This window comes from Filicampus tigris, chromosome 5 (assembly GCF_054856515.1).
Source record: "Filicampus tigris isolate MCC_2025a chromosome 5, RoL_Ftig_1.0, whole genome shotgun sequence".
Lineage (NCBI taxonomy): Eukaryota > Metazoa > Chordata > Actinopteri > Syngnathiformes > Syngnathidae > Filicampus > Filicampus tigris.
In genome coordinates, this window is record NC_141221.1 from 28,042,009 (window position 1) to 28,067,470 (window position 25,462).

The window sequence follows — 25,462 nt, forward strand, 5'->3', positions numbered from 1 at the left end:
AGCATAGTCAAGCTGAGCGCAGCACTCAAGGATGACGCTAGCACATCAAGGTGGAGAATGGTTGGTCATCAAGTCCGATAAATTTCATTATTTTCCTGGTTATTTGCGTTAGCTTTTACCTGTCGCGGTGATATGGGTTTGAGTTGGTAAGCATGGGCTGCGTTAGCTGCTGTTTGATTGTTGCTGCTGTCTCCTCCTTGACTTTATTCAATGCAGTGAGCCTCGTAAACTCACCATAGTCTCTCAATTGCTTGTTCTTCAAATGTCGGATTAAGTTGGTTGTGTTGAAATTTTTGGCCATGCTCCCCCCGCGAGGTCCCTTTTCATGGTATATATTACAAGACGCAAACTCCACATAGCAGACATGTTTGTCTGTTTGTTAGTGCCGCGCAGCGTGCAGAAAAAAATCTCAATATTTTTTCAAAAAAGTCGATACCATTAATTTTATGATATTCTACAAAAAATATTTTAAAATCTGCACTTGCTTCACAGACCAATTGTGGATAGACAGCGTTTGTGAACAACATCTCTTTTAAATTGCTAAATACAGCTTCTGCAAAACAATGATATTCTATGGCAGGGGTGCCCATTACGTCGATCGACCGGTCGATCGCAAAGGCATCGTGGGTAGATCACCAGCCTATCATCTGTCCTCATTACTGTATTGCTACGTTCGCACCAACTGCGTTTCGGGAGCGTTTCTGGCAGTGCGTTTCAATTGGAGTCAATGTAGTTCGCGCGGAGCAAAGCACCAGAAATCCGCCCATTCGCTCCACTCAGCCGGTGACAGAACGAGGGGTCCACCAGGGCAAGAGGAATCTTTTTACACCAGAGTTTCAACAAAATCAATGTTTATTATCTTTGTCACGTAACACTACGTGGAAAAAGTCAAGTTGGCAAAGGTATCAACTTAGGTTTTCATAAATTACAAAAAGTTCCAACTAAAGTCTGTTCTCAAAGTTCACTTTCCTCCACGTTGAGCAAGTTGCTCCCGCGTGCTTCTGTCCAGTCCTTTCTCGGTTCTTTTTTTTTTTCTCCCATTGTCTCGGCTCCTTGGTTTTTATACCTTCTCCCTGCCATCCAGTCACACCAGCTTTAATCAAGGGGCTTAAGCAGCTACACCTGTTGGGGTTGTGAGGCATGCTGGGAAATGTAGTGCCTGCACTGTCGGCCATTTTAATGTGTGGCACCGGCCTCTCAAATGGAAGGTAGCGTCCCTCCACTACACGCGCCCTTGTGATGCCACAGCGCGTATAAACAAGTCACCTTTTTTGCCGTTCCGCCTCAAGGCAGCCAGTCAGCTTCGGGCATACTAGGACACACACGGCGTCCTGTTCACTCGGCGGCTTTTTTTTTTTTTCAGTTCTTGAACTTTACAGACAGCAATATTGATAGCATTAGCGTAGTGTGCAAAAAGTTGACTTGTTTTATACGCGCCGAATGGAGCGAATGGGCGGATTGTTGTTGCTGCAAATCTGCTTGAGGCAGTTACTGTCAGCAGCTACTGTCCGGACTATACGTCCCTGGCTGATTCCATTCAGTGCAAGGTAAGGTAATCACAAAACATTTTTTTTGTTGTATTGTGCTATATAGGTTGATGCAGTCATGCAAGGTACACCAGCATATACGGTGCATATAAAAATAATTCTCAATATATTTATAAATAATGTGTTTTGCATTTTTAGTAGGTGGTAGATCATTTTTACTCGGTCACGTCATAAGTAGCTCTCAGGCTGAAAAAGTGTGGGCACCGCTGTTCTACGGCAATATTCAACAATGAAAAACAAAAAATTATGTATAGACTTACATTGATTTTTGGGAATATTTAGGTCATTTAAATGTATCAGCTGTTATTCCATAATATGAAATTTAAAGCTCCAGTAAGAACTGGTGCACCACTGCCAACTACTAGAGCAATAAGAATGAGAAAAAGGTGTTAACTATAGCAATCACAATGTGAAAAAAATTATTTGATGTGACGTGTGACAGAAGTATCACCCAGCGAGAGAAAAAAAAGACGTCATGACAACACCATTCTCATACATTGGCCACCGTATTCAGAATAAAGTTGAATATCAAAACTGCAATTTACCAAAAAGTGCATTTTCCCACTAATTCATCACTGTGATATGTAGACTTGTGACTATATTCATGTTTGGGTGTATTCTGGCGTCACACTAATAAGCCGTCGTAATTTGAGCAACATGCCTCGGGAATACAGGCTAGTTATGAATGATGCGGACTACAAGCGTGTAGACTGAATGTTGACCGATCATGTTGACCGATCATCCAGGCTGTCATGTTTGACTTGCTCGCTAAAGTACTGAGTGTGTGTGCGTTTATATTTGTTGGTTTAACTCGGTGACTGTTTTCTGAGTGTGTGTGTTTAAGCTTTTGTTTTGCATGCTTGCGTGGTCGCCAAGTTTTCCTCTAATCCATATGGCTTGTGTGCAACAGAATTGCTCTTCTCGGTGACCGTTTTGGCATATCTAACAATGTTACTCCCACTGACGTCAGTATTGTCAACTCCAAACCATTTACAGATTACGGACGGCGTGGATTTGCGCGTCGCGAATGAATCCCCGCTTGACAATCCATATTTGAAACAGCTCGGCTGCAGTGCGGATAGAGTCACATGACCGGATCCTGCCCGCTGATTCAGCGCATGATTATCACTTCCTCCTCCTCTGCCGTCAATGCACACTGATTTTCAACATTTCCTCATATTTTGCATGCGTCGGCTGACTCGCTTTTCGAGGCAGTATTAATACTCGATAATGTAAAATTACACATCGTGAAAGCAAGATTGGCGATGATATCGATGACGATATATATCGCCCACCCCTAGTGTAGAGATAGAAAGAGTAGAAGATATTAAATTCCTAGAGGTCATTTTCGACAATAAAATCTGCTGGAAACAGCACATTAAACATGTCAGATCCAAACTTTTAAGAGGCATTTCCATCTTATCAAAAGTAAAACATTTTCTCAACCAGAAATCATTACACATCGTGTACTGCTCTCTAGTATTACCATACTTAAATTCCTGTTCAGACGTTTGGGGAAACACAAGAGTTCACTGCAATCTCTGTTTATATGGCAAAAAAGAGCTGTAAGAGCAATCCATAAAGTTGGACACCTTGGAGCACAAATGCACTGTTTCTACAATCTAAAATTCTTAAATTGTTTGATCTTGTGGAATTTAAAACTGTACTATTATTATATAAAGCGAGAAATAACTTACTTCCGGGCAGGAACCAAGATATATTTTCAGAGAGAGAGGGCGGCTATGGTTTGAGGGGAATGTATAACTTAGAGATAAAGTACTCAAGGACAACAATGGAAAGCTTTTGCATATCTGTATTGGGAGTAAAAATCTGGAACAGACTTAATAATGACCTACAACAATGTCCAAACATACACCAGTTCAAAAAGAAATCATACCTGTCAACCCCGGGCTGTGCTGAATCTTACAAAAATTGTAATTTGCCCGTACATTTCTGTATATAATCTTACACAGTATATAATCTTACACAGTATTTATCGCTCAGCGGGAGAGCTGGGGGAAACGGAACGGACATTTCTATATAGAAGTACAGTGTTCATCACTCAACAGGGGGGGGTTTGCTCGTGAAAGTTGGCCAAAGTTTGCAGTCGGAATCGCTAACGGACGCTCCGGATTATACAGCCAAAATGGGCAAGACGAGATCGGTAATTTTTTTTTTCCAGTACAAAAATTGTTATACGGCGTACACAATTTGAAATGATCAAAAAACATATAAAATACGGGGAAAACTAACCAGTTGACAGGTATGTGAAATATAAAATCAACGTTTTTGAGAAGTATAGGAAAGACGAAAATCTTATTGACTTGTAACAATGACTATGCTATATTATTATTATTATTATCATCAATATTGGAATATTATTAATGTGCATTATTATATGATATAGAATTACTGTACTGTATTGTGACAAATGATTAATATATTGATAATGTAAGGCAGATTAAAGGGGTAGGACTAGATAAATTCATACTTCTTACTCCTTTTCAAACATGGAGCCTATATGCCTATAATGGATATTTAATTTACAATGACTGCTGACTACTGTGTAACTTTCTCTTGTGTTTCTTTCGTTGATGCTTTGTTTCTGTGGTATGTTTGCTTGTATTTTTTTGTCTTCACAAGTGTATTACATTTATTTTGTCTTGGGTTATTTTTTGTTGTAGTTTTTTTTTTTTGGTAAAGTGTACATGTAAAAAGCCCAATGTTTACATGTTCGAAATAAATTCAAATCATTCAATTCAAATCAATAATTGAGGTATCTACCACAATTTTAGATGTAGACAGACACGTAATACTGTAGTTCGAATATAGCGCCCAGGTGCATGTTGAGTAGTTTGGTGCACTTTGGTGACAGTCGGGGATTGTTTAAGTGTCAATACCAATATAATACTGTCGGAAATCTTAAATTCCATAACGACTAAGCATCAGGATGATGAACCAGTATGATTAGACCATCAAGACACGGCTTAGCTGCTAGCAGTCAGACTGACAACAAAACGTTTTCATACATGATGTTAAAATGCAGCCTTCTTTACTTATGGTGTCCGGCTTAAAAACGTATGAACTGAAGAGAGTTAAACACTTTGTCGGAACAGATGGCAGGGAAACATAATGGAGTCGACATGAACATTTTTCTTTTCGCCTACCGGATACTCCTCGTCGAACGCCATCTTCTTGTTGTCGTTCATCACTACACTAGTGATTACTTCCAGGTTGGTGGGGCGGTTCTTGGGCCCGATCCCAATACCCTTAATTGCACTCTACGGTCTTCGCTGAAGATCAAGAAGAGTTCGATGTTCGCATGTTACAAGTGTACAAAATTGCAGAATTGGGACACTGCATGTGACGTCATCGAATTATTATGGCCCAGCGTCAGCGACCATGGCGGCACGGGTTGTTGGGGGTTTTTATTATATTAAAACTTACGTAAAGTAGTAGTAAGGTTAAACTCGGGCTCTGTCTTCCAGTCGATGAAAGCTATGGCTCCATTATATTTGGAGTATTTGCGGCTCCTGCAGGAAATGCGGCGCATGCGCAGAAGGTTGCTGAGTACGGCAGCAAAACTAAGACAAAACATCTAGGTAAAAACGCGAATTTAACCATGCTTTAATTATTAATACATATGATAAACTTTATAATAATCGATATTTACACGACAAGAGACCTTTTTTCGACACAAGTAAAGAAATCTTACTGAATGTCGTGAGTTTCCTGCAATTACAAATCCGTAATGAAGTGTAATATGCTTCGGTTGAGGAGGCCATGGATACGGATTTAGGCGAAGTGCGCAACAAGGGCGCAAAGGGGGCGGGGCGACAGATCACTTTGGATTGGGACAGCCTCCAACCACAGTTTTTTTTTAAAATAAACTTTATTAACATTACAATACAATACAATCAGAGGTGGGTAGAGTAGCCAAAAATTGTACTCAAGTAAAAGTACTGTTACTTCAGAATAATATGACACAAGTAGAAGTAAAAAGTAGTCATCCCAATAATTACTTGAGTAAATGTAAAAAAATACTTGGTGAAAAAACTACTCAAGTACTGAGTAACTGTAGCGTCTCATTTATTTTTAATTTTTTTTAAAACAACCATTCAATCAGACGAAAATACAAAATAATCATCTTTGGGCAATTTAAAATCAATCCAATCAATAAAATGAATTACATTTAATTAAAGAATAACTTAAGGTAAATTCAAGTACTTTAATTCATCCATCCATCCATTATCTGTACCGCTTCTCCTCACAAGGGTCGCGGGGCGTGCTGGAGCCTATCCCAGCTGTCTTTGGGCAGTAGGCGGGGGACACCCTGAATTGGTTGCCAGCCAATCGCAGGGCACACAGAGACAAACATCCGCACTCACAATCACACCTAGGGGCAATTTAGACAGTCCAATCAGCTTACCATGCATGTTTTTGGAATGTGGGAGGAAACCGGAGTACCCGGAGGAAACCCACGCAGGCACGGGGAAAACATGCAAACTCCACACAGGGTGGCCGGAGCCGGGATCAAACCCACGACCTCTGAACTGTGAGGCGGACGTGCTAACCAGTCGACCACCGTGCCGCCTAAAGTACTTTAATAAATAATCCATCCATTATCTGTACCGCTTCTCCTCACAAGGGTCGCGGGGCGTGCTGGAGCCTATCCCAGCTGTCTTTGGGCAGTAGGCGGGGGACACCCTGAACTGGTAGCCAGCCAATCGCAGGGCACACAGAGACAAACATCCGCACTCACAATCACACCTAGGGGCAATTTAGAGAGTCCAATCAACTTACCATGCATGTTTTTGGAATGTGGGAGGAAACCGGAGTGCCCGGACAAAACCCACGCAGGCACGGGGAGAACATGCAAACTCCACACAGGGAGGCCGGAGCCGGGATCGAACCCACGACCTCTGAACTGTGAGGCGGACGTGCTAACCAGTCGACCACCGTGCCGCCACTTTAATAAATAATAAAATAATAATAGTATAAATAAAAGAAATAAGCACAAGTATTTTTCATTTCATCCCCTGTACTGTTTTTTAACAGTAGCCCATGAACTCGTATAAACTGTGTGTCTGTGTGTGTGTGTGTGTGTGTGTGTGTGTGCGTGGGTGTGTGTGTGTGTGTGTGCGTGTGGGGGTGTGTGGGGGTGTGTAGGGGTGTGTGTGTGAGTTTCAGTGTGTGTGTATGTGACAAAACATGCAAAAACAAACATTTTTCCCAAAGAACCTCCTCTTCTGTGTCTGCATAGTCAGCATAGTCTCCTTGTCTCCATTCTGCAGCTTCATCTGTCAATTTTGCCAAGCGGCCACAAGCCAAAGGCCACATGATGTGCAGAAAAGGGATGCCAGTTTCTCCACTGCCCCATTTGTCCTACTTATGAAGGTGATTATTCGAAAGTGGCGACACATTTACAGTCGCAAAGAAAAATGGTGGTGTAGATTTAGAACATTTGTTATTTGGATATGAAGAAGATGAGGCCCATAAAATTTGTCAGTAAGGATATGTGTTTAGACCATTTGTTAAAGCTATCCATCCATCCATTATCTGTACCGCTTCTCCTCACAAGGGTCGCGGGGCGTGCTGGAGCCTATCCCAGCTGTCTTTGGGCAGTAGGCGGGGGACACCCTGAACTGGTTGCCAGCCAATCGCAGGGCACACAGAGACAAACATCTGCACTCACAATCACACCTAGGGGCAATTTAGAGTATCCAATCAACTTACCATGCATGTTTTTGGAATGTGGGAGGAAACCGGAGTGCCCGGAGAAAACCCACGCAGGCACGGGGAGAACATGCAAACTCCACACAGGGAGGCCGGAGCCGGGATCGAACCCACGACCTCTGAACTGTGAGGCGGACGTGCTAACCAGTCAACCAGCCTTGTTAAAGCTATTTTATTTTTATTATTATTTTATTTTTTACTTTCAGGATTTGTGGTGTATGCTTGCAAACATGGTTCACACCTCAGCACCTACCACGCTCAGCTACACTGCAAAAATGAACTGTCCAAATTTAAGAAATAATTATGTACTTGCCATTTTAAATAGTATGGCATAACATTGTATACTTTGCATATGGTTTGTGTGTGAGCGGATTATTGATGTTCTTTATGTTGACTGCTGGCTGTAAAAGAAAGTGCCCCTTAGGGATAATAAAGTTCACCTTGACCTTGTTTTGAGAGCATTCAGGCTAAAAACAAGTGAAATTATCTGCCAGCACAGTAAGATAATTACACTTAGTAAGATATTTACACTTAGTAAGGTTTCTTGAAATAAGAAAAAATTATCTTGTTGAAAATGACTTAAATGGACACTTGGATGAGCTTAACATTGGCACTTATATAAAAGGTTTGCATGTAAAAATGACATCAGTACTAAAATGTTCTGCCCAAAATACTCTGAAGTGATTTAAGGGCTTTTTTTGTGATTACAATTACGATGAATTGCCCCGCCCGTTTTTGGGGCTGGCCTTGTTATTGTTTCGGTCTCAGCGGTCTCCATCACGGGAGGGAGGCAAGTGTGGTAATATTGCTCGCTTTGTCAGTTCTGTTGTCTAAAACGACGACCGATCGCCACCAAAATGCAAATGCACATTACTACTCTTGTCCACTTCAACCTGTGAAAGTACAAAAGTGTTCTGCACAATAGTTTGGATTTATTGACATAAAACGTAATGTCATCATGATCACCTCCACAAAAATCAAAAATACTGTGGCGATCGTTTATCCACTAACACAGGCTGAAGTGGACAAGAGCATGAATGCGCACACGAACCCCGACTGGTTTATATTTCGGACATTTAGCGACGTTAAACTCGTGTCAACTGTCAGGAGGCAGACGGCGACTAGCAGCGGGCAAGCAATCGGGCAAGCTTGGATCTTTAGTCCCCCCCTCCCTACCTCCCCGGCTAACAGTAGGATAACGTTACAGCTAATAGCAACAACTAGCTTGAGGCCGTTAATGACAAAAGGCATTAGCACAACAACATTAACTCTTTATTGTCCGCGCAGCGTGTGGAGGTGATCATGAGCCTGCGTCTTCATGTCGCGGGGTTGCCCCCCAAGCAGTCACGTGCGTTGTCCGACACCGCTTGCAGCCGCGAGAGTGAAGCGGCGTCACAGTGAGGTCAGACCTTATCGAACACCGGGGATGTCTTGAACATGCTTATCCGACTCCACAGCTGAGTGTGGCCGCATTGGAACGCACCATTTCGGCTGTTACGCTCCAAATTGGACGGCGTGTTGTAGGTCGAAAAACAGGGGCCATTCCTCATCCAAATGTGCACGTCCACTCATTCATGTAAATATTCTGACTACTGGTGTTAAGTGCCTTGCTCATTCTAACCATGATCAGCAAAGAAGCAGTGTGCGCTCGTCCCAGCATAAATCTATGTAGCTCTGCTCACTTCCACATTTCCTCACTCTCATACAAATCAACCACGGAGAGGTTAATCCTTTTGATATGTTGAAGTGATCATTAGTAGGGATGTCCACATACATTGTGGTGCCAATTGATCGCCGTTTTTGGACGTTATAAGCAATGAAAGTACAATGATTTCCAATGGAGAGTTTGGAATCGGTTCCTTCAGTGACTCTGACCGAACAAGGAACGGTTGGGGGCGCGGCCATTCTCCTCATTTAAAAATGGCGTTATTCATGGAGTCACTTATTTCCTAATTTCTCCCAAATTTATTGATAAAAAAGAAAATGACAACTCTTTTCATTTTCTTGTTCAAAAAATATATGAAATGAACTTGTTAGTGTAAACATGTCCATACTTTTAATATAAGTGGTGAAACACTCATTTCAAGCACTATATTAGGTAAAATAAAGTTTAAACTAACGTACCATGCATGTGCAGAAAGGCCAGGGCTGGATTCAAATCCACAACCTCTGCACTGTGAGGCAGACGTGCTAACCACTTACCATGTCACCCTAGAGCACATCACAGCAAAAAGCGTTAAGTGTGTTGATAGTGAAGTGTGTTGACATTGGTACAACCAATTACTAAGAATTTTTTACAGCTAAATGTTCACTGATAACATAAATTATAGCATCAAACTGAGAATCTGATAGTCCATCCATTCATTATCTATACCGCTTATCCTCACAAGGGTCGCAGGGCGTGCTGGAGCCTTTCCCAGCTGTCTTTGGTCAGTAGGCGGGGGACACCCTGAATTGGTTGCCAGCCAATCCCAGGGCACACAAAGACAAACATCCACACTCACAATCACACTTAGGGGCAATTTAGAGAGTCCAATCAACTTACCATGCATGTTTTTGGAATGTGCGAGGAAACCGGAATACCCGGAGAAAACCCACGCAGGCACGGGGAGAACATGCAAACTCCACACAGGGAGGCCAGGACCGGGATCGAACCCACAACCTCTGAACTGTGATGCGGACGCGCTAACCAGTCGACCACCGTGCCGCCCTAGAATCTGACAGTAAGTTCGCTTATTTCATTTTCATATTATTTGTTTTTGAGCAAGCCAACAAAAGAAGTTTATAAACAAAACAAAAAACCAAAAACAAAAGAGGTCACCAAGACAAAAGGTCACCATTTGCAACCGTTCTACACATGCTGCTCAAAAAAGGAGTGGGAAGAAGAAAACCTATTAAATCCCAGCCCCATCTCACATTTATATTACAACATTTATATTACAAGCTATACAATCTGACTTTCACTTCCCTAATGATTAAGTTATACGTATACAAGTCCTACTAATATAGATGACACATTAGAAAAGATGATGTACAATGCATATAATCACTACCAAAATGATGGTTTGCATAATTTAAAAATATAGTATACTTCAACAATAACTACATACCAACAATGGGAATAGAAATAATATATACCAACATGATAAGCTACAACAAGCACATACCAACAATGGTAAGAAAGAGCTAGTGACTGAGCAGTTAATGCTAAACCCTGGCCTCCTTGTACTATGTCCAGACCATACGTTTGTAAGACACTTTAAAGTTATGAATGCTTTGGCATTGCTTGTGGTGTAGGTCCAAACTGTTCCACAGTTTCACCCCACATACAGACACACAAAAACATTTCCTGATAGTACGAAACTTTGGTAGTGCAAAATTTCCGAAGCCTTGCATGCCATAAGTACTCTCTCTAAGTCGAAAAAAACGTTTTATATTGATTGGTAGCGATTTACTAAAGGCTTTAAATAAGATTAATAAGGTATAATATTTCACAAGGTCATGAATTTTCAGTCATTTTGATTGAATAAACAGACTATTGGTGTGTGCTAAAAATGGAGCCTTATGTATAATCCTTACAGCTCGTTTTTGCAATATAAATAAAGAATGTATGGAACATTGATAATTGTTTCCCCACACTGCAGCACAATAGGTGATATGGGAGTACTAAGGAACAATATAATGTTCTGAGAGCATCATGATCTAAGAATTGCTTTTCTTTATTCATGATTGAGAGACTTTTGGAAATTTTTGCTCTTATGTGTCTGATGTGGGCATTCCATGACAACTTGTTTTCAATTATTACGCCCAAGAATTTATATTCCTTAACATTTTCTAGTTGTACACCATCTATTTGTATTGTCAATTCTGGTTTACTTTTATAGTTACCAAATATCAAAACTTTAGTTTTTTTTGCATTTAGAATTAATTTATTATGATCCATCCACATTTTAATTTTATTGAGTTCTGTATTTACTGTACTCACGAGTCCATTATAATTATCATTGCTATAAAATATATTTGTGTCATCTGCAAACAATATTAATTTTAATAATTTCGATACACTAAATAGATCGTTTATGTATACGTTGAACAGCTGAGGACCGAGCACTGACCCCTGGGGGACACCACAAGCAATACGAAGTTTACCAGATAAATATTCACCTATTTTTACGTATTGGGTTCATTCAGTTAGGTAACTTTTTAACCACTTCCCAGCTATTCCTCTGATCCTATATTTCTCCAGTTTATTGAGTAAATTTGAATGATCTATGGTATCAAATGCTTTTTTGAGGTTGATAAATATTCCAATCGCATGTTTTTTTAGTTTTTTTTATACAATGCGTTTGTTACTTCTTCAATTGCTTCAATCAGTGCCATTGATGTAGTCCTACTTGCTCTGAAGCCATACTGGGCTTCATTTAATATACAATGTTTAACTAGGAATTTCTCTAGACGAGAATTGAAGCGCTTTTCAAGAATCTTTGAAAACTGTGGAAGCAATGAAATTGGCCTATAATTTGTGAAATTGTGCTTACTGTCGGTTTTGTATACTGGAATGATTTTGGCTATTTTCATTTTCACTGCCTGGAACACTGCCTGTTTTAAATGACAGATGACAGATATTAGGTTTTGAAATATTCTTTATAACAGTTTTTATTAATGACATATCTATATCGTAACAGTCTGTAGATAGTTTACTTTTACTTCTATGCACTATGTCAACTATTTCTTGTCAAGAACATGGTCTGTGGATTACTATTTATGACATCCCCATATTGAACAGTACTACAATCTGAAATTTCTGCAGCCAAATTTGGGCCAACATTCACCAAAAATCGTCGGTCATGTTGTAATTATGATTGTGCTTATCCTCAAAGTACTCTGGATATGTGAACTTGGATGAACCACGTTTTATTATAGAGTTCAGGATATTCCAGGTTCCTTTGATATTATTTTCAGTTTCATTGTCATATAGCCTTTTTTTTTTATAATACAATTGCTTGCTAGCTCTGATTATACCTGTTATCTTGTTTTTATAAACCTTGTATCTTTGTTCAGCCTCCTAGGTTTTTAGTTTAACAAACATTTTATACATATTATTTTTCTTTTTGCAAGCATTTTGTATTCCTTTGGTTAACCAGGGACATTTCAGATATTTTTTATGTTGTTGATATTTTTGAAGCGGGCAGTGACTACTGTAAAGAGAAAGGAATATTTCAAGGAAGTTATCCTAAGCCTCATCTACATCCATCTGACTGTAGACTGAGCTCCAGTCCTGCAGCATTAGACAGCCATTAAAATGATTAATTGTTTCTTCAGTTCTTATTCGTTTAAAATTTGATGCACATCTTCCTTAATTCTCTTGTAGTCACTGTCATACACTATGAAGACTGGTAAATGATCGGTGATGTCAGAAATGAGCAGTCCACTCACAGTTAGATCAAACATATCATTAATAAAAATGTTATCGATTATTGTCGCACTATGAGATGATATTCTACTGGGTTTGGTTATTGTTGGGCGCAGGGACATACTGTACATTGTATCCATGAAGTCATCAATAGTTTTCAGTGTGGTTGGATTTAGTAAATCATTATTTAAACCTCCACAGTTAAATAAAGTCTTATGTTTAACAATTGAGTAGAATTTTTCCATCAATTCACTAAATTGTTGTATGCTTGAACTAGGTGATCGATATACACAGGCTATGATAATATTTCTCTTCTTTTCATTATGAATTTCCACAGTTAGGCATTCCATATTTCCATTCATTGCTAGGGTCTTTTAGTACTGTGCATTTGATGGACGTGTGAATACTGTATATAGAGCAACCCCACTCCCAGTTTTCTTTTCTCTATTCATATATTGTAGATCATAATAGTCTAAAAAAAATCGATACCTTTATCAATATTAAACCAGGTTTCTGTAATTACAATGATACGAAAAGCATATAAGTGAATTGTTTTAAATATTCTTTGATAGAATTGAAGTTAGTATACATGCTTCTACTGTTGAAATGTAATATTGTTAGTTTACCTTCAGATTTAATACAACTGTTGTATTGTATTGTATCTTGTGTGAAATATCTACAGTCTGTAACAATGGAAGAAAATCAATTTCTTATCCAGATCTATTGCTGTATTTGGGTTTAATGTGTTGTCGCCCTCGTAGTCAAAAGTGTTGAGTTCAATTTGTTTACTGTTGATGCTTCTCTGTAACATGTTCATATCATGGTTGATCCTTGGTCCAGTCTGTGAATTAGATGCATTATTCATAGTAGCTAACGATCAGTCTCAAGTCCGTTGATTATCACTAGTACTTATCTAAGTCTGTCATATCCCTCATGACCAGAACCTTTGCTTCTTCGGTTGTTCCATTCAGTTTGATGAATATTTTACCGTTTGTTACCCAAGTGTGTTGAATCTTGTGTAGTTCTTTTTTAGGTATCTTGCCTTCTTTGCGATGTCAGCGTTCCTTTTAGTCAGGTGATCGTTCATATAGATGTCCGTTCCTTTCAGTTTTCGTCCTTGTTTTAAGAGTGCCACCTTATTTTTCCGGTTGGTGAATCGCATGATGATTGTCAGTGGTCTCTCGTTGCGCACTGATAGAGGATGGCATGCCTCGATGTGCTGTGTGTCCAACTCAATCCTCTTACTTTGTAAAAAAGTTGCCACTTGTTGCTCCACCGAGTTTGCCTCCTGGTCGTTGTGCTCACTTTCCGCCGCCACCGCTCGCGCATACGAGCGCGGCTTGATCTTAAAGCCATGTAAATGAATGAAAGAATTTTAGGCTCTACAAAACAAGTAAGAAATAAAAGACGAATAATCTTAAAACAATATTTAGAATCTTACAAATTCTGCTCTTGCATAGCATATTATTCTCAAAACAAGATCCAAAAGACTTTTTGGCGTGATATTAGATTCTAAGTCTAGGTTAGTTAGCTAATTTTTGCAGTGAGGCCCAATCCGCCCTCACCCAGCAGAAGGCCCAGCGCACCCTTTTACACCTCAAGTCAAAATGGACCACCTGACCCCTATCGAGGCCACACTGCAAACCAGAGCTGGGCATACAGCCTATGTGACGGACCGGTCCACCTATCTGCCCATGATGGATGCCCATTTTGCAGGTGATAAATGATGGACGGAAACTTAAAAAATAGTCGGAAGCCCATTTTTCCCCCCATCTATGTAATCGTCTATTTTCGACATTACAGCTGATCGTCACCTATGTGATTGAAGATGTCTGCCTGAAATGGTAATATGTTCTGTTTTTAGTTTGTAATCCCTTTTACATGTTAAATGGCTCGTTGTATTGGCCTGTTCACATAGTGTCACTATAGTGTGTGTTTTTGTATTTTTTCCACAATGTTCAAAAGTAAATTGTTCGAAAAAGTACTGTATGTCTTCATTGTAAACAAGAATGGGAAACCTTGGCGTCAAATAGCCTTGTGTAGAGCTGCCTTAAAGTGTCCAGTAACTGGATTGTAACTGCACAACGTCCTATTCATTATTTAAATCAGACATAAAAAAAAAAAAAAATTAAAAAGGACATTCTCTTGCTCAGGAATGCAACGTTATCCAATTCACACTTAGTTGACTGTAAACCACATTCCAAATTAAATATTTGGAGGACATGGGTGTGCATTATTAAGCCTGGGTCCAAATGACAACATATGCCTGTACATATGTACATACACACTAAACGTAAAGTTGCTTTTCTGAAACGCTTTGGGCATCATATGGTGAATCTAAAATGCTATATAAGTTAAATCTATTACTGTACTAACTCTCAACACGTTAACTGCATCTAAACAACTTAGGCGTTTTGGAAACTTAATACAGTGTACTGGAGAACAGGCGTATTTCCTGCCAGAGTGACATCGCCCTTGAGGTGAGGGGGCGTTCCTGTTCTCAGAACGGGGCGATTCCGTCAAAAACGGGAACGCCCATTTGTGTCTGCAGCTGGACCATATTGCTTTTGAACCAGAAACAGTGGCAGAAGCGCCTGACCGGGGCTACAGAGAAGCAGCACTGGAATGTTGCTCAGTGGTCCAAAGTACTTTTTTGGATGAAAGCAAATTTTGCATGTCATTCGGAAACTGATTGGCAGATATATATATATATATATATATATATATATATATATATATATATATATATATATATATATATATATATATATATATATATATATATATATATATATACTTATATATATATATATATATATATATATATATATTTATATATATATATATATATATTTTTTTTTTTATATATATATATATTTATATATATATATATATATCCATCCATCCATTATCTGTACCGCTTATCCTCACAAGGGTCGTGCTGGAGCCTATCCCAGCTGTCTTTGGGCAGTAGGCGGGGGACACCCTGAATTGGTTGCCAGCCAATCGCAGGGCACACACCGACAAACATCCGCACTCACAATCACACCTAGGGGCAATTTAGAGAGTCCAATCAACTTACCATGCATGTTTTTGGAATGTGGGAGGAAACCGGAGTACCCGGAGAAAACCCACGCAGGCACAGGGAGAACATGCAAACTCCACACAGGGAGGCCGGAGCCGGGATCTATATATGTATATATATATCCCAGTTTCTTCCATCCCTGCCGATAGCTTTTCTCAGCATCACTTTAAGAGTTTTGTTAAATCTCTCTACCAAACCATCCATTTGAGGGTGGTAGACAGAGGTTCTCAACTGTTTTACTTGCAACAGAGTACACAACTCCCTGGTAACTCGCGACATAAAGGGAGTACCCTGGTCTGTGAGAATCTCTTTTGGGATTCCCACTCTGCTGCTGAAGAGAAAAAGTTCTTTGGCTATTTGGCCAGCATTCACTTTTCTCAATGGGATGGCCTCTGGGTACCGGGTGGCGTAGTCTATGATCACCAGTATGTATTGGTGTCCTCGAGCACTCTTAGGCAGTGGCCCCACAATATCCATTCCCACCCTCTCGGGCCAAAAGAACCTCTGCAGTACTCTTTCCTTAGTTTTCTCCATCCCCAAGTGTGTGTGGGCCAACTGTAAAACTATGGGCTGGTGTATTTGAGGCACGAGTAACTGTTCAATTATTTCTCATTACTTTTAACTACTTGATACAAGAGGCCGTTTTTCACTACAAAGTGGGGGTAGGTCGGAGCGGTCCTGCATCCTACCAAAGTCCCCTCTATCATCTGAAGGTTTTTCAAAGCATTGCAAAATGTGGGGTCCTGTAATTGTGCTGTTCCATACTGACCTTTAAGGGGCACTTCTGCTGTTGGGTAGATCGTGTCGTCTTCGCTGGATGCAGATTGGGGTCCGGAGCCCGCTGAGTCCCTCTGTGCGGTGTCTGTTCCAATTACTTCCGCCGCCAATACTTTGGTGCACTGTTTTCGGGGTTTTCGCTTCTGTGCTTCAAGCCATAGCATCTGAAAAGCCGGGCAATCCAATCAGTACCGGAACAGGAAGAGTCGTTATCACTCCCACCGCTACGTCAAAAGAGCCTTTAGCGGTGATGAGTTTCACCACTCGTTCTCCTTCAGAAAAGGAAGTGCTTTGCATCACGGCCTCCTGGACCAGGGTTCTGGCGCTTCCGGAATCGAGCAGGGCTTCAACATCACACTGATTTACCTTGACAGGACATGTGGGTCGGGGGCTTCCACTTACCCTCAGTAGGGTGGCGAAGTGGGTGTGTGTGCTACTAGCCGTCGCTGCTCTGGGCACAGATGCATCTGACTTTCCACACTGCCAGGAGATATGTCCTACTTCCCCACAACGATAGCATTGCCGTGACTCCATGCCCAGGCTTCCTTGTTGCAGCTCAGATGACTGCCACCCTCTTCTTGGTTGCAAAGACGGAAACTGATTTGTTTTGGGGCCACTCGAAGGATGCACTCCGGGGCGGGGAGGCACTGTTGCGCCAGACCCTTTTCGAGGCAGCCTTAACATATCTGAGGCGACTTGGAACTGTTCAATTGCATCTATTAGTTCCGTGGCCGTTGTCAATTTCTGCTGACTTATTATCCTTTTGGCCTCATAGGGGAAGGCTCCTAAATATCGGTCCATCACTAGCATCTCTATTATTTCTGCAGGGCTCTTCTTCTCTGGTTCTAGCCACTGTCTGGTTATTCTAATGAGTTCATGCATCTGGGAGCGAGGAGAGGCATCATTTCTATACAACCAACTATGAAATTGCTGCGCCATGCTAAATTTTGTAAGGCCATGTCGGCTCAAGATCTCTGCTTTTAGTTGCTCATAATCTTGGGCTATGTCAGTTTTTAAGTCCTGATAGGCCTTGAATGCCTCGCCCGAGAGAAATGGCGCCAAGAGACCGACCCACTGTGCTTTCGCCCACCCTTTTTGTGTTGCTGTTGCTTCAAAGGCATGGAGATAAGCGCCCACATCATCAGTCGCCCCCATTTTCGGGATGAAATCACTTGCCTTGGGTGCAGCCCTTGCCAAGTGATGCAGCTCCTCTTCTTTGAGTTGGTTGGCCTTTATTTGTTGCTGCAGCAGGGCCGCATTTGTTTCCTGCTGTGCCTTCTGGGTCTCCAACAGCACATGCATTAAGCATTCCATTTGATGGCCGGGATGAGTTATCTGGAGCTTAGAAATCTGCTGGATCAGTTCATCAGTGTCATCAGTCTTCACCATCCAGCTCTATACCCCATGCGCCTGCATTCTCCACCATATGTGACAGCACGAGGGGTCCACCAGGGCAAGAGGAGACTTTTTACACCAGAGTTTCAACAAAATCAATGTTTATTATCTTAGTCACGTGCCAGTAAGAAGAAAAAGTCAAGTTGGCAAAGGTATCATCTTAGGTACTTATAAATTACAAAAAATTCCAACTAAAGTCTGTTCTCAAAGTTAGTGATGGGACGAAATGGGCCGAGGCTCCGAAGCTTGTGTCGAGTAATGGGAGGATCGTTTCCACGAAGCTTGTATCGAGGCCAAACTAGCTCAAACACTGTTTGAGCTAGTTTGTCTTTTCTGGAATATGAACCCAATTGAAAATTGAAAACAAAATACATACAAACAAAATACAACAATGATAAATGTTACACACTAAATGTGGATGCACATACCCCAAACCGCTCTGCCTCATAAGTCTCCCAATGGTCTGCTTTGACACTCCAAACATCGCTACAATTTGGCTTGCTGGTATTTGACAAAGAACGCGATGCTCCTGAACCGCACTGGGATTATCAAATGCCAATAGTCCTGGTCTTTGTGTGTGTGTTATGCCCGGTTACTAGTGAAGCTTTGTGGAGTACTTCTGAAATTGCGGTCACTGTACGGTCAATGTCTTGTTCGTAAAATGCGGGAATAACTCCAAAAACTTCAATAAATCCCTCCGCTTTTCACTGTATATGTTCGCGTTTCCTGCTTCCACACACTCAGCATGGTCTCCCTCATTCCCTTGAAAGCTCATGAAAGTCCTTCACCATCGTAGCCTACTAGCTGCCATGTTTCCAACCACTTCGGGCCGAAGCAATAGGGGTAGGCGGATCGATCCAAATATCAACATTATCAATACTAACCAAGTACTTGGATCGGATCGATAATATTGTCCTGTGATTGATACTATTGTCCTGGGAGCGATACTTCCCCCAAAGCGCCGCTTTGCCCCCCCCCGACCCCCCTGCCCCCCCCCCCCCCCTCTTGCCCAGCGCCTCCTGCTACTCTCTAAGTCTCTGCCTGAGTGAGTGACTCAGGCACACTTTTAGCCCCTCCCTGGCAGAGAGGGCAACGGGAAAGTGAGAGAGCAGCCGAAACCCAAACAAGCGGAGCGCGGTGTGACCTTTTTTTTTACAACAACAGAAAAGGACAGTGCCAAGTGTGATTTGTGTAATAAAGTGCTCCGCTACTGTGGTAACACCATGAATTTACACAAACATATGAAAAAAGCAGACCCTACAGAGAGCAACGAGCTGCATGCGAAGTTGAGGAGGAGGAGAGGGGAGAGATCCCCAAGCCAGAACACGCTCGCGGACACAGAGACAATGTACTCTGGCAGATGCTTTACTGCCCAAAAAATCAAGAATAGTTGTTGTAGTAGACTTATTTTATTTTTAATAGTGCTAAAGGTTTTTGAATTGTATTGTTTACACTATTTGCACTTTCTGATTTTATTTTCAAAATATTGTGCAATGGAAGGTATTATAGTTGTCATGTTGACATTGTTATAGTTGTATTTTCGTTACATTGCTGCTTTTTTAGGTTTGACTCTCTTGACTTTTGTTCTGAAACAGTTGTTGTAGTAGAAGTATTTATTTTTTATACTGTTAAATTGTAGCATTGTAGTTATTTAATAAAAAAATCTAACATATATATATATATACAAAGCAACGGTAGGATAGAGAGGATTTGAGATCGTCAGGCTTTAGCCACGCCCACTAATTTTGACGGGTGAGCTTGACAGAAAAAATACATTAATGAAACACTGGAACAGCACCATGAAATAATTAATTAAATAGTGAAATAATCAAATATATTTTTATATATAATCGTTGATGATTCAATCAATTAATGACACATTTAATAAAATATTCATTTATTGAATTCCATATTTGATTAATTAATCACGCATTTATTTTATTATTTAATGGTGCATTTATTCATTTGATTGATTTAATTCTACAGTTAACTAATGAATGGAATATTTAATTAATTGATTATGTTTTTAATTAAACATTTATTTATTTTATTTTCATTTTACTTTCAGTCCTCCATTACATCGGCCCCAAATGTCGGCGCTCCAAAGCAGGGGTGGGAGGGGTTAGGTGGATCAAACCATTGTTCAAACAAAACAAAAACAAAAAAGTTACGTTTCAACTAAATACGGTATGATTTTCACAATGTTCTAGCTTGTTACAAAATAGTAATAATGATAAAAATGGGCTAGATAAGCCTATGATATCGGTCATGGTCATTGACGAGGACTAATTACTAATGAGGAAGACAGCATGCACATATGACGTAATGCTCTTTGTTCAGAGCATTGCACCTTATCTCTATACAACACATCTGCGGTCAAATTAAAGTAAAACTACAAAAAAAATAATAAGAAGAAAATCAAGAAAACCCATAACGATGCCCCGAGATTGTTACTCAACTGCATGGAGCAGTGCAAGTGAAATGCTTTTAAGTGTAAGACTCAATCCTTTTCAGGTTGGGAAGTGATGTACAAATTGAATAATGGCCAAATGACCCAAATAATAAGCTTATCTGCTACACGATACCAGTACCAGACCTGGAGACATTGGTATTGCCTCTTGTATGGTGTTTCTTAGTATGTAGTTTTTATTTATTTAATTATGTCTCTCTTGAGTATATATTTGTATTTTCTTCTTTTTATATTATGTATCTTGTTTGTCCATGAATTAATTCATTAATTAATTCAGTCATTCATGCATTAATTCACATCCTCTGTATTGAACGCATCCAAACGGGTTATAAAGCAGCTTTAACGCAAGTCACCGACGTGCCAATTATCACACATTTCGTTTGCTTTGAATAATCGTACATATACAAAGTTATTACATGTATGTGTTAAAGGCGCCTCCCTTCACTAGCATTTCTCTGATTTGCCATCAGATAGCCCGCACGGGGGTGGGAACTACTGTGGCTAGTTTATTGACAAATATTCAACCTGTCGCGTAATGTTACTTTAAGTGCTGCAGAACACAAATGATGACGTCGGACTTCTTGAAGTATCGTCCCAGTTCACAGGGTGGGAAGATTTCCAACGCGACCCCTTACAACTGTAACTGTTTCAAGGGTCGACACTCGAACACGAAGGGTAGGAAGAATCTTTGAGACTAGGCTTTAATGCACTTGTGTCTCCATTTCTAAAGTCACAATCAAAGTTAATGGCACTACATGATACGAACATAATTGTAGCTCTATTGTCAATGTGGAGAGAAGTGCGAAGAAGTGCTAAAGTACAGTTGGTACTACATCATAAAGGATTATGTATGTTATAAATTACTATGTATTCTTTGATGAAGAACGGAAGTTACTTCTATACAGAAAAGGCTACAGTCGTAAAAACAATGCACTGTCTATATTATTGTGAGGCACAAAGTAAATACATTATGTTCCACGAATTTACATCATCTCAAGTCATTGCTGTAAATATTGGTCACTACTACGAACACCATTTTAAGCGTAAGTTAATGAGGTTTAATATGTAAAAAAGCTCTTTTGTTTTTACATTACGTTTCGACGTGAGTGGTGCAGCTATCAATCTTTCTTTTTTATTTGGTGCAAACAGTGATGCTTTTCTGTTGTATTTGTACTTTTTGATTTGATGTACTGTAATCTCCATTCTCACGACAGAGCTCTGGGGTTCAGCGTTAACGTCAACATCAAACCCCCGACTCCCCACCCCAACCCACCCGAGACCCATATTCTCCGCGCTGTGAATTCTGGGAACTCATACAGAAGTTTCAAGATGGCGGCGAGCAGGAGGCTGGCCAAGGTAAATCATCCGACTTCGTTGTTGTCCCGTCACCTGGCTTGCGTTTCGCCGCTTTGGAGGTTATAAATTACGCGAATCGTTGAATCAAGCTGACACTACTCCACCCTGCGTATGACAACGACTCGTTTAAATTGGGTGGTGTGTGTGTGTGTTTTTTTTAAATTAACGAGGTCACTACCTAGCTGATCTGATACAGTATATGGAAGTAAAGCACCCGGTAAATTAGGCCAGCATTGATGAACAGTAAAACGAGTTGAACTAAGAAATGTTAGGATTTCCAATGTGATAACATTGAATTGTGGATTGTTTTGTGTGCACGAGCTAGGCGTTCGATGACGCTCTCATAAGACGGTGAAATTCTAAGACACAATGCGTCGCGTTCGCCAGTCAGCTAACTTGCTATCTTTGGATCACGGCTGCGTTAAAGCTAGCTTGTCGGCCTATTGTAGACCGAAATCAGTGAGAGGTTAGCGTTCACCTCGAATTGGGGGGGGGGGGGAGTTTGAGGTCTTACATGTGAAGTTTTGCTTTTGTTGGAATTGCGAAGCATTGCAAAGGCAAGTGTTCAAGAGTTCGTTACGTTTACCCAGTGAGCACTTCCAGCTGGGTCTTTCTGTTTCGTTTTTCTCAACCTAGTTGATATGCTTATATATCACCCGGTACGTGTCTCTTTTGGTCATTGGATATTGCGTTTGCAAACAGATATTAAAAATAGAAAGACTCGGAGTTTCGTTTTAATAGCGAAACACCCAAATTTAAATACTCCTTGATTGTCTTAGTTTGTTGTAAGGAACGAGTCTTCTGTTTTAAATTCTAAAACGAAAATATAATATAGCACGAGATACAAATCAAAATACGGCTCGTATATTTGTTTTAGATTCCCGGAAGTTAACACCGATAGCATTTCTCATACTGACCAGGAGATGTCGATATGTGCTGTATTGCTCCAGCTCCATCTTAATGCCACAAACGCTAACTACACTTGGAGAAAATTGCTGGTATAATAATAATAATTATAATTATAATAATAAACGAGAAGGTAATTACAATTAACCAATGAAAATCAGACATTGCTTTTGAATTGTGGTTCAGCAGATTTATCTTAAAACATAAACTCATGAAACAGGCCTGGACTAAAATGAGGGGGGGTTAACAACTATAGTGCCACACTAGTGAGGTCGATTTTTTTTAGGCTGGTAATAAACTACAAAGAGATTGTGAAAAGGCTGCCATTGCAGGCTAAAGATGAGAACAGACTATTCAAAGACACTTGTCTTAAAGGACATCAGACAGTGAGGTCTGCGGCGTTTTCTATCCCAGATGTCAAAGTTGTTCATGTGAATTTAACTCACAAATTAGTATTTTGTGCCCCCATTATATCTATTTCGCTGTCACACATTAGCATTTTGTGTCCATGCTATATTATTGTGGCCACAAATAAAACAAAAAGAAAATCTCATGTAATGTTTGTATCTCTGTTATGTTGTTAGTTGATCTATTGCCTGGAGTTGTTTATCTTCTGTTTTAAATGAAACATACAGTTGAGGAAATCCTGATGTGAAAAGGTGGTCCACCTACATTTTCCGTTTCCCATCCATATTCATATTAAAAAAATTAAAAAATCTCATTCATAACATTCCTGATCTTAACCTAATTACTGTATAGTTTCCATATTTTTGTGCATGTATACCCAAGTGCTTTGTTACAGCTGTAGCTGATATGAAATATCTGCTATATAAATAAAGTCGTATTGTATTGTATTTTATAGATGGGCACTTTACCCGTTTTTTTTTGGTTCGTCCAAGACCTGGGTACCCTTCCGTCCTCGTCCCTCCGTCCTTATTCATAATAATGATTGTCCTCCGACCCCATCCGACCTTGTCCTAAAGCGCTTCCGTCCTTACATTCCGTCGGTCCACCAACACACCGCCGGTGCCCCAAAAAAAGGGAAAAAAAACATCCATGCATGACATTATTTCAAACTCAATAGCTGGCTAATTTCCTATGCACATCCACTTACTGGCTGCAAATATCGCGAGTGGATTGAATTGTTGACAACTGTTTAAAACTCATTCACTGCCAGACCCTTTTCAGACCCTCTTTTACCCAAACGTTTGAAAAAAATATAAATAAATTTCTGGGATTCAATGGCTGGACTGTGAAAGGGCAAGTAAATTTGTCAATGGCACTGAATGAGTTAACTAAGAGAGCTTATAGCTGCCAGCTACCACCGTCCTGATGTAATGATGATGATGCGGACCCAAGATTGTATAATAACACAAAACTATTGGATTTGGTTGCACATTTTCATTTTTTATTTTGTTTTTAAAAGAACACAACACGTCACCCAGTCACTTGACCCAGTTAAGGACAATTAGAGGGACGGACGAAAACCTACCGCCCTCCTTGGCTTACTTACCCTGTCCATTTTAAAAGAGTTCTCGTCCTCCGTCCAACCGTCCACAAAATTTCTCGGATGGACAGAATGTTATATCCTTGGGACGGAATGCCAACCTGCGTTTACCCCACCTTGCGCCCGAAAACAGCTGGGATAGGCTTATCCTCCTTTGTGAGTATAAGCGTTTAAGATAATAGATTGATGTTCCATACAAAGGCCCATTTTATTTGCATAGCAGTGAGCACAAATTATGAGCAAAACATAAGGAAAGGGTTTTGTTTGTTTTTCATTAAAATAGCTAACAAGCTAGGAACGTAATAGCAATTTAATATGATCTTAGGGCTCTGAATTGACTTGATGACACACAAAATGCACTGCTCTGGTTTTAAATTAATAAACTCACAATTACCATATTTTGCTTCCCTAAGTAAACAGAATACACAATATCAATACCAGAAAACATCACATTGTCTCTGATTAGAAATGAAATAGACAGGTAATATAATCAAACAAAATATATGATTTAAGCATATTTTTAATCACCCTCATATCTTTCTGCTGTACTGTCTTAAGTCCAGAGGGGTGGGGTTGTATTTGACTGTTTAATACACCAGCACTGAACTTCATACAGGTTAATCATTAAGTTGAAATCTTCCCATCTTGACCATAAGACAAGGAGGGAAAATACTACTTAACATTGTAGGTTTGGTGAAAGCAGATGTTAGTGCACTGCAGTCAATTTGTTGACAATTTGACAGAGGCTGACATTGGACGTTCTGTGAAAGGTGCTTGGCAATACCTAACATTTTCTGGCATGTGTAAGGAGGATCAATTAGACACTTAGTTGGTAATGCACACACACGATGTGAATAGACTTAATTTGTCGAGGAACTCAAACGTGTTATGTTTCCTTTCATCTTGCAATTAGCGTTGGTCTAAAACGTAGGTGGCCAAAACATACTAAACACTGCACTAATAAACTAACCACCAGAGGATGCTGGAACTGTACAAATAGAAAATGACCTGGTCATTTTAACGGATGTGCTGTCTTTAATATCATGACATAACGACGATATTGTGGCAATTTTAATATTGCAATTTGACGATATCATTACATCCCCATACCTGTCAAGCCCGGGCTGTGCTGAATCTTACAAAAGTTCTAATTTGACCGTATGTTTCGTGAACCTCACGATACTATAGTTAGCACGGTATTGTGGGGAGGTTGGCGATATATAAAAGCTCACAATACTGTATGAAAGCTCACGGTATTGTAAAACAAAAA

The 25,462-nt window shown here is 40.2% G+C and overlaps 2 protein-coding genes and 1 pseudogene across 4 annotated transcripts in view; 1 reads left to right on the forward strand and 2 right to left on the reverse strand.

Annotated features, from left to right (window-relative positions):
• The window catches only part of pias2 (protein inhibitor of activated STAT, 2), a 107,966-nt gene extending 102,588 nt beyond the window's left edge, over nucleotides 1-5,378 (reverse strand). The window contains exons 1-3 of one of the 2 annotated variants that reach the window (XM_086031352.1): nucleotides 5,263-5,363; nucleotides 4,995-5,080; nucleotides 4,715-4,840 (exon numbers count right to left, since the gene is read on the reverse strand). The gene's annotated coding sequence lies outside the window, so the exon portion shown is untranslated. Of the gene's footprint in view, nucleotides 1-4,714; nucleotides 4,841-4,994; nucleotides 5,081-5,262 lie in introns of both variants that reach the window. The other variant, XM_086031353.1, reaches the window with a different exon arrangement.
• A 6,970-nt stretch (nucleotides 5,379-12,348) lies between these two features.
• Nucleotides 12,349-13,513, reverse strand: LOC147148007 (uncharacterized; annotated as a pseudogene).
• A 7,418-nt stretch (nucleotides 13,514-20,931) lies between these two features.
• The window catches only part of LOC147148008 (ubiquitin-conjugating enzyme E2 L3), a 31,041-nt gene continuing 26,510 nt past the window's right edge, over nucleotides 20,932-25,462 (forward strand). The window contains exons 1-2 of one of the 2 annotated variants that reach the window (XM_086030170.1): nucleotides 20,932-21,098; nucleotides 21,638-21,779. In XM_086030170.1, the coding sequence (XP_085886296.1) occupies nucleotides 21,753-21,779 (27 nt within the window). In that variant the 5' untranslated portion in view covers nucleotides 20,932-21,098; nucleotides 21,638-21,752. Of the gene's footprint in view, nucleotides 21,099-21,339; nucleotides 21,467-21,637; nucleotides 21,780-25,462 lie in introns of those variants that run through there. The other variant, XM_086030171.1, reaches the window with a different exon arrangement.